At 38.1% G+C, this 8658-nt stretch overlaps 6 protein-coding genes across 6 annotated transcripts; 2 read left to right on the forward strand and 4 right to left on the reverse strand.

Annotated features, from left to right (window-relative positions):
* Positions 1 to 1083: 1083 nt before the first annotated feature.
* Positions 1084 to 3059, forward strand: VCUG_00550 (uncharacterized protein). Its single transcript, XM_008075379.1, has one exon. It carries the CDS (start codon positions 1201 to 1203, stop codon positions 2701 to 2703), a length of 1503 nt encoding a protein of 500 aa, XP_008073570.1. The 5' UTR covers positions 1084 to 1200; the 3' UTR covers positions 2704 to 3059.
* VCUG_00551 (uncharacterized protein) lies at positions 2865 to 3194 on the reverse strand (the record flags this gene model as incomplete). Its single annotated transcript, XM_008075380.1, has 1 exon — positions 2865 to 3194. The coding sequence occupies one exon, from the start codon at positions 3192 to 3194 to the stop codon at positions 2865 to 2867; it is 330 nt and encodes a 109-aa protein (XP_008073571.1).
* A 700-nt stretch (positions 3195 to 3894) lies between these two features.
* On the forward strand, positions 3895 to 4818 carry VCUG_00552 (uncharacterized protein). Its single transcript, XM_008075381.1, has one exon. The coding sequence runs from the start codon at positions 4462 to 4464 to the stop codon at positions 4813 to 4815; it is 354 nt and encodes a 117-aa protein (XP_008073572.1). The 5' UTR covers positions 3895 to 4461; the 3' UTR covers positions 4816 to 4818.
* A 76-nt stretch (positions 4819 to 4894) lies between these two features.
* VCUG_00553 (uncharacterized protein) lies at positions 4895 to 5308 on the reverse strand (the record flags this gene model as incomplete). The annotated part of the gene is made up of 1 exon (XM_008075382.1): positions 4895 to 5308. One exon carries the CDS (start codon positions 5306 to 5308, stop codon positions 4895 to 4897), a length of 414 nt encoding a protein of 137 aa, XP_008073573.1.
* Positions 5309 to 6022: 714 nt separating this feature from the next.
* Positions 6023 to 7579, reverse strand: VCUG_02838 (uncharacterized protein; the record flags this gene model as incomplete). Its single annotated transcript, XM_008075412.1, has 1 exon — positions 6023 to 7579. The coding sequence occupies one exon, from the start codon at positions 7577 to 7579 to the stop codon at positions 6023 to 6025; it is 1557 nt and encodes a 518-aa protein (XP_008073603.1).
* A 543-nt stretch (positions 7580 to 8122) lies between these two features.
* Positions 8123 to 8656, reverse strand: VCUG_02839 (uncharacterized protein; the record flags this gene model as incomplete). Its single annotated transcript, XM_008075413.1, has 1 exon — positions 8123 to 8656. A coding segment is annotated over one exon (534 nt), but the record flags the coding sequence as incomplete, so codon positions are not given.
* Positions 8657 to 8658: the final 2 nt, after the last annotated feature.

Here is an 8658-nt window from a genome sequence, read left to right on the forward strand (position 1 = left end):
TGTCGTTGCTTTCCTCCTCACTCTCAATATCACTCGTTGTGTCCGACATAACCGATTCCGAGCTGCTGGAAAGACCGTCACTGCTACCCTTACTTGATTCGCTACTCGTTGATTCGCTGCCACTGGACGATGTGTCGCTGCCAGAGTCTAGCGACGAACTAGACATTGACCCGTCATGCAATTCCTCTTCGTTGTCCGATCCCGATGAAACTTGTTCTTTTTTTTTGGATATCTTCTTGTCAACCATAGCGAATTGAGGGTGGGTGAAGAAAAGAATTTTTTTAAAACATAAAACCATTTCAGTTTTCCAATACATTGCGTGAACGTATGGCGCAAATGAAGGTAAAACGGTACGCTGTTTCATATATTCTAAAATGGGATGTGCTTTTGGTGCACTGGGACCAGAAAAAGTGTTCTGGTAAAAATAAAAATACAGAAAATAAAATTTTTTAACGAAATTCGAGGCGCGGGAAAAATGTGGGTTGGGTGTTTCTGGAGACCTTCCTGTGCTATACCATGCAAAATGCGTGGTACTAAACATCTCCTGTGCTTGTACTGGGTGAGCTGCAAGAAATGCGTGTCTCCAAACATTTGAGCAGGTAGTGCAGTTTGAAAGTAAGAAAGCAAGTATTTGGTGTCCCGCTTGGCAGCAAAACAGCCAAGGAGTCTTTCCTGTTCATTTGGAACGGCCGTCTCAAAAATGATAAATTAAGGTGATACATGACACTGTCACAAGTTCATAATAAATTGCCTTGGCGTACCACATTTTCACTAAAAACAATATTATCACTATCACGTTTCCTTTTTGCGTAAATTCCACCACAAAATATTTTACAAAAATGCCGGTGACATGTAAACCTCGTCAGAGTACTGAAAATAAACACCAATGTTTCAGTACTGCCTATACAACATAGAGAAAAGGATACCAGTTTTGTTTTGTACCCGAATAAAACACCAAGCGCAATATTTCAAGGAATTGCGATGTAGTTTCTCATTTTTGAAAACATGCAAAATATAACAATTATACATGCTATTGGTGACCAGTGGTGCAATGATAGTGCTCTTTACTTCGTAATTATTTGTTAATACTCGGTCTGCATCTTTATCTGCAACTCTAAGGTTTGTAATTAGTTGCATCTGCTCAGAACAAAACGGCTCCATCTTTAGGTAATTTGTAGCGCTGCTTATACGTACCCCAAAATGAATCTTAAGGAAATGATGAGAGACAAAATAGTGAAAGATGTCTTGAGGCCTTCGTCAGAGGATGAATGGCATGTTTTCGTTTATAATGCATCGACCGCACGAATTCTCACGTACATATTCACGAAAACTCAAATCTTGTCCAACGAGATTCTCTCTATGCAAAGATTAGAGCTTAAACGAGATCCTATCCCATATCCGGCCATTTACTTCGTTACACATTGCAAGGAAACCTACAAAGCGATCAAAAAGGACGTAAAAAACAAAATATACACGAAGTACTACGTGGTACACACAAACAGGATAAATGAGAATGACAAAATTATTGGCGAAAATATATTCTACAAGTACGTAGATATCAACTTTGTTGTGATTAATGAAAGAATATTTACGGGTTTGAACGGAGTAGGAGATGCAATACGGAGTTTCAGCTCAATTCTCAAGCTGCGCTTCAATGTAATCAACTTGCGAGCAGATACGGATCTCTACGAGCAACTCAAGACATGCAGCAGCACGAGTGAATCGCGTAATGAATACTACAACTCTGATTTGATCGTTTTGGATCGATCATTTGATATGATTGTGCCGCTGATACACTTTTTTAATTTTGAGAGCCTGATACACGACCTGAATCTGTGCGAGAACAACACCGATGAATCGCCGTTGTACCGTGAAATACGATACATGCACATTGCCGACACGAATAGCGTGCTCAACAGCAAAGCACAGAAGCTGGTTGAAGGAATGAAAAAAATTGACAAAAAGACAGACATTAACGAAATTCACAAGCTGGTACTGGAAGCACCCGAAAACATAAAACTAAAGGAAAGCGTTAACCGCTACATTAATCTCGCTGAAGACACTCTTAATCTCTTCGAGAAGGAGCAGCTTAACTACATAGCAACATTCGAGCAGAACATAAGTACAGGCTACGACAACAAAGGAAATCGCTATCACGGTGGTCTAAAGGACGTATTTGGTATTTTGAACCAGAAGATAAGGCGAGAAAACAAGTTCAGGCTTGTTTTACTCCTTCTGTCCACGCACTACGATTTTCAGACAAACGAGGTTACAAAATTGAAAGAAAAACTGATGCTCACTGACCAGGAGATAAAGATTTTTGAGAAGCTGAAAACGATGCGCAAAAATTTCAACAAGAGAAAAGAGTATAACTCAAAGTTTACGTATGAGATAAGTAGGTATGACCCGCTGCTGCATGATCTTCTGCGTGCATTTGTGCAGAACAAGAACAACAGGTTTTCTAATTTGGTGAAGAGAGAGACGACAGAGAAAAAAGAAAGTTTAAGGAAGAGCTCTTTTGTGTTTATGAAGCATGAGGCGAAGAAGAAGACACTGGTGCTGTATATCGATGTTGTAACATATCCAGAGATGATGTTGATCAATCAAATGAGTGAAAAAAGCTCGTATGAAATATTTGTGTGCACAAATCAGGTTGTCACTCCCAAAGAATACTTGAAATGGCTGGGGGAAATAAAAATTTAACATGAGATGATTGGTTATCCGTGTAGCTGTCGGACTTATGTCAGCGGTGTAAATCTAACTGACATTCTGAATGATAGACATAAGTATATGAGAGTCTTGTATAATTGCGATAAATAAAATGTTTTACCGTGTAGAGCGTGTTTACATGGTGTAGATTCTGCTTAGCGATAGATTGAGAGATATTTGCGATTAAAGGCCTGATTTACGTGTTTAGACATCTTAAATAGGCATTTTGAAGACATTTGTTCGGCTTCCGATATCATTAAATGAATTATTATCCTTGTGAGCGGTTTTATAATCCTGTGAGGATCGTGGAGTATTATCATGGCTAAAGATAGGCTTAGGTCCCAAAAAAGCATATTCAAGGAAATGGACATGGGCAGTGCTAAACAATGCAGATACCAAAAATAGGTGTACACGGCCAGAAACTGCCAATACAAACCATAAACAGTGACAGAACGTGCTATACATAATCCAAGCGCTGAGTACATAAATGCGTATTATGTGCAAGCCGCCAATAAGTCGTACAACATGCAGTGAACGACGAATATGCAGAGCCTTTAACCAAAAACGGGCACCAGTCAGGAGTAGTATCAATATAGGAGTAAATTTACGGTATTGATTCGTACTATTATGAGGGACCAGTATTATTTTATGTTTTTTGCCAAGATTAAGCGGTAGATTGTTAAAATGTTCAAAATTTGTGTTCGTGCCTACTTGCCACTACAAATTTATTTTTATCAATATGAAGCGGTGAATGGTGGTGGTAACATGGGTTATAGCTAAAAAGTTAGTTAGAGCTGATTTGCCTGCAAAATGAGCAACAGAAACGGCTGCTTGTGCAAACCAGCAGTTTTATTGAAGGAATGCAACAAAACAGTGGTTCCAACAGCTACAAAATTGTAGCGACTGCTTTTACAACACTTTCTTGCTAGGTAATGGAACAGGGAGTTTGTCAAACATGTGCGTGGTAAATACGTGTTCAGAACAAGGAGTGCATCAATCCCATCAGCATTGCTGCTCATCTGTTAGCGAGGAAGAAACGATGAGCCAATAAATTCCGAAAAGCTAATCATTACCGTGTAAACATGCATGTTTGAGAATTAATTAATCAGCCAGGGGAATAATTGGTCTAATTTGATAAATCATGACCTGATCTGTAGAAATTCATCTGCAACACACGATCAGCTCCTAATCATTAAAAGGACACCTCGCGTTGCCGTTGCTGTGAGGATAGCTCATTTAATGCGTACCAATTGTCTGTGTGGAAATTTATTTGCCAAGTTGCCTATTGCTCGGCTTACATGCATGAAGGGTGTAATTCCACATTGTACCTCTCCAAAATAACACATTAGAGCTCACGCAGGGCATCGAGTACAAGAATGTGACTTGGTACGATAAAACAGACTGCGGCAGATTGCAAGAAACATCAGAACAACTGTTTTGGTGTCCATAACCAATCGATTGTTCAACACAAACCAAATGATGGCTGTTTTCAGGGATAAAAAGTGCAGAGCGTTCCATAGCAGCTAATTTGTATAAGCTATTTTCAACTTACCTTCTACAAACTTAGATAAATACTGTGCGATTGAAAACGTTAAAATTACTTGCCATTTTGCCCAAATTTAAAAAAACAAAATTTACGATGAAATTGTTTTGCTCTACACGTCACATCCCCAACCAATCAAAAGTACGAATGCAAAACATAGATTAAAAAAAAATATTGGAGGGGTAAAAAGTACGAAGAGCAAAAGCAGCATGTACGAATTTTACAGACAGAGTATAATTGGAAAAGCACTACAGGATACCATAGAGGATATGTTGGGCAACTCGCAGCTTACGCCCGCACAGGCCAAGCTAATCCTTGAGAAGTTTGACCAGGCGGTGCCGGTTGTTTTTGGTCGCACGGTACAGAGCAACATGAACTTTAAGGGTGGCGTTGAGTCGTACAATTTCGTTGATGGCGTGTGGAATTTTATAACGAGAGATTTTGTTATGACCATCAACAATAAAATGGTGAGATGTGATTATGTGAAAATTGTGGCGTGTGATGCCGATACGTCGAGTGATAGCGGACGGAAAAGAAGGAAAAGGAATGTTGGAAATAGATAAATGTTTTTTAATTCAGATTAACTGTTACATTTGCTATTTATTTTCTGCACTCATTTTTTGGTAGCAAATTGCGTAGCCCCTACGTGTACAGCGGTTCGGTTCGCCATTTTATGGAACAAGAGTTTTCTGCTTGAACAAGAGGAGTGTAATTGCATGGACTAACAACATGGTTCAGTGCGCACGGCTTCTCGTAGTACTGCGTGATCGAAAGGTGATTGGCGTATTTTTTAGGTATTTTGTTGAAGTTTCTTGGCACATTCTCGTTCGACAAAAAGAATGTAAAACAGGTTTTGTCTGCAAAATCGCTCTTCTGCACGATAAGAACATGATCGTCATCTCGGTGCTCACCGATTGCCAGTTTATCACCGCATTGGAAATATACAATGCTTTTCCTATGCTCTTTCTTGTAGTAAATGCATACTTTGCGGTTTGTTTTCGTCTTTAGTTTGTTAAGCCATTCGTCTTTTAGACCCTGTACGATTGAAAAGCTCATGAGTTAAGTATGAGCAAAAAACATATGCACACGCGAGATGAAAGGAGCTTGAGGTGTTAAGAAGTAGAATAAAACAAGATATAGGGAAAAGTGCAGTGTTGGACAGTAGAAAGACTGTATGAAAGTAAAATACAAGGTCTGACAAAAAAGCATGAACGAGATGTTGAGCCGTGGAAATGATTTCCAGAAATACAACACTAATCCATTGTCACACGAATAAAATGCGTGTTAATGTGTTCGTAGAACGCCATTTAACTCGACCAATAGTAAGCGTTCTTGTACAAGCTCAGAACAGAGCGTTTTATTTCCTTATTCACATTTTTATGTAACATTCACTAAAGTTGATGTATGTGTTAGTGTATAAAAATTTATTAAGATGTACTACAAAGTAGATATTGCTTACAAGTGATGACTAAGTGCATCTCGGAAAGAATGAGCTGCACAACAGCTTTTGACTATATATTCAGTGCAAATACATGAAACAAAGTTTTTTATTTTTCTCGAAGGGTCAAATAATTTATTTCTCAGAACTGATCAATCAGCTTCTGTGTTGTCTTTTTACTCATGCGATGATAATATCACCTGATGCTTGTTCACAATAATAATGAACCGTAATATCAGATGTAAAAACTACTACAAAAACACATGTAATATTTAGACAACACAAATCCATAAATACTATTTAATCTTATGATTCTCATATCTGGGTGTTATTTACCGCCGTATCAGCTCTTCCAGATGCCTTCTAACACACTTATAAAGATCACAAACTTGCTGTGTCATAAGTTCAGAATTGTTATAATCCAACTCCTCAATTTTCTTAAGTATTTCATCTCGCCTCTCAGAATAGCTTGTGGAGAGATACCGTCCAATATATCCATACAACCATTTTACGTTTTGTCCTAATCTCTCTTTCATATGACGTGAATATTTATAAAGAATCTTCTCAAGAATATATTTTCCATCTAAGTGCTCCATGCTTAGATTCTTATCCCAAGTAGCTTTTGAACAACGGCTTGTAAATCCAATCTTGTCAAATAAACCAGACAGCAAAAAGAATAGAGGCTCATATCCTTCCAAAAAAGTATCGCAAACAGTATCAGGATTACTCGCACCACAAACTGTTGAGCAAGTATACTCCAACTCGGAAAAAAATACGTACTTTGAAATAACGCTTAACTTGACTTTTAAGACACAAAGAAGTTGTGAAAACAGAAATGTACGAACAAAGGAACGATAATCGATCTGTCTCAGCATATTCTGTTTGTTCTTATATTGATCATCTCCTCTATTCCTCAGTTTTATGCATGATGTCACAATGTTTTCGATTCTGCTGACAAGATATATCGTGATCGCTTTATCACGCAGCATTATTTTTGTTACATTGTTGCGGAACTGCACAAAATACCCACAAAGGCTTGTAAACTCAGAAAAAAGCAAACACTTGTCAGCGACTCTCGTCCCGTACAGCATTTCTAATGAATTAATAAATAAACTATCAATCACATCTTGCATAATAAAACAGTTATTACGATGATTATTACTGCAACCTACACATTTCACACTTTGACCACTAAAATATTCTGCCTCACTTATCTTAGAATTAGTTGTTAGCAGAGAATAAAGTTCATCGTTGTATCTGGCGTAAAGCTTCAGCAGCTGAGAAATTTTTTTCACACCCTCACAGGTAACAGCCACTTTATCGGAACTTAATCTTTCAATTGACACTAAAAATCTTTTCATCTGAACAAATATGTTTGTTCTAAATGTAATATATTCGGAAATTAGTGACAAAATATCACAATTATCTGTTCCCGTATTAACTATCCTTCCCTTATTTGTACGTAAACAACGTGCAGACTTAATCAACATTTCTTTTAGATTATCAAAATACCTGGACAACTCCAAATCTCCTTGGTTATTCTTTGTTTTTTGATTATATTCTTGTGCAAAATCTTCTCTCATATTTATCACTTTAAAAATGACATTTTGTAACTTTTCAAGCCTATCCGAGCGACCTTCATTCGATTGTCCGCTCACTCTCTTGCGTTTTCTTGAGCTGCTCGTTCCCGCACTTTCACTATCATGTTGTGCATGTTCTTGTGATTCATCACTACACATGGTCAACTGCGTAGGATGGCCGACTACCTCCATACCAGGATATATGAGAGTGTTACTTGGGGAAGTTCCTGCAATATGACCACTATCCTGGTCGGGATACGAGTTGTCCATCACATACACCGATCTTATCAGTATTATAATAATTTGCATATTTGGTAAGGGGTATTGACAAATTTTTTATATTTATACGCTTTCCTAAAGTGCACAAACGGAAAAATCATACCCTTATTCATATGATGTGTGAATACTGAACTGGTGAACACAGAATAGCAAGAGTCATATAATTACTAAAATGAACAAAAATAATAAATAGCCTGGATAATACTTGGTTTATATACCAACATTTTTTGTTAATAATACGTTTATTTACTTTCGACTTACTACATATAGTACATAGTGCAGAACGGATAGATATGTTTACTTATTTTACTCATACAACTGATCTATTGACTATGTTTAATGATAAAGAACATGTTGTAAAGATGTGTAGCTACTTACATCAGCGAGTAGGTCCTGAAATGCTTCTTATGCTCAGTTCTATGCAAAGACTAACTTTAGCTGCACTGCTTGTTTTTCAAAACGGATGCATGAATGGATAGTATACCGAAATAGCGCTTTTGAATGTGACTAAAACACCAGGTCATTCCTTTCTACTAACTGTTGTATAGTTACAGAATCAATAAATCACTTTCATTATAATGGCTTAGTATGCACAACATTTCTTGTGTATACTTTATCATTCTCACGCTTTCCTTGGCATCCATTGCCAGCAACATATACCCTTAGACCGTTTTCATAGCGCACTCTCGACAAAGCTACGTACAACTGACCATACACAAAGACTGGGCTGTGCAGATAAACACCCACCTTGTCAAATGACTGGCCCTGTAACTTGTGGATTGTCACCGCAAACGAAAGAAGAACCGGAAACTGTCTTCTCTTGAGTATGAATGGCAGCTGTGTCTCGCTCGGTGCCATGTCGATCCTTGGTATGACTGCCCTGCTACCTCTCCTGGATCCGGTTACAATAGTAGCTATGATGAAGTTTGTGTGGAGCTCATCAACCACCAGGCGTGTGCCATTGAGCAGGCCATTGGCTGGATCAAGGTTGCGCAATAGCATTATCAACGCACCTCTTTTTAGAACTAACTTGTGCGGTGGCATTCCTGAAGGCTGCTGCTTGTTGAGAAACTCTAGCGGATAGTTCGCAACAACATCGTTGTCCTCTA

Source organism: Vavraia culicis (assembly GCF_000192795.1).
Source record: "Vavraia culicis subsp. floridensis unplaced genomic scaffold supercont1.6, whole genome shotgun sequence".
In the NCBI taxonomy this organism is placed as follows: Eukaryota; Fungi; Microsporidia; family Pleistophoridae; genus Vavraia; species Vavraia culicis.

Coding starts and splice junctions, on each gene's coding strand:
- VCUG_00550 (XM_008075379.1), top strand. CDS start 1,201: ATGAATCTTAAGGAAATGATGAGAGACAAAATAGTGAAAGATGTCTTG.
- VCUG_00552 (XM_008075381.1), top strand. CDS start 4,462: ATGTACGAATTTTACAGACAGAGTATAATTGGAAAAGCACTACAGGAT.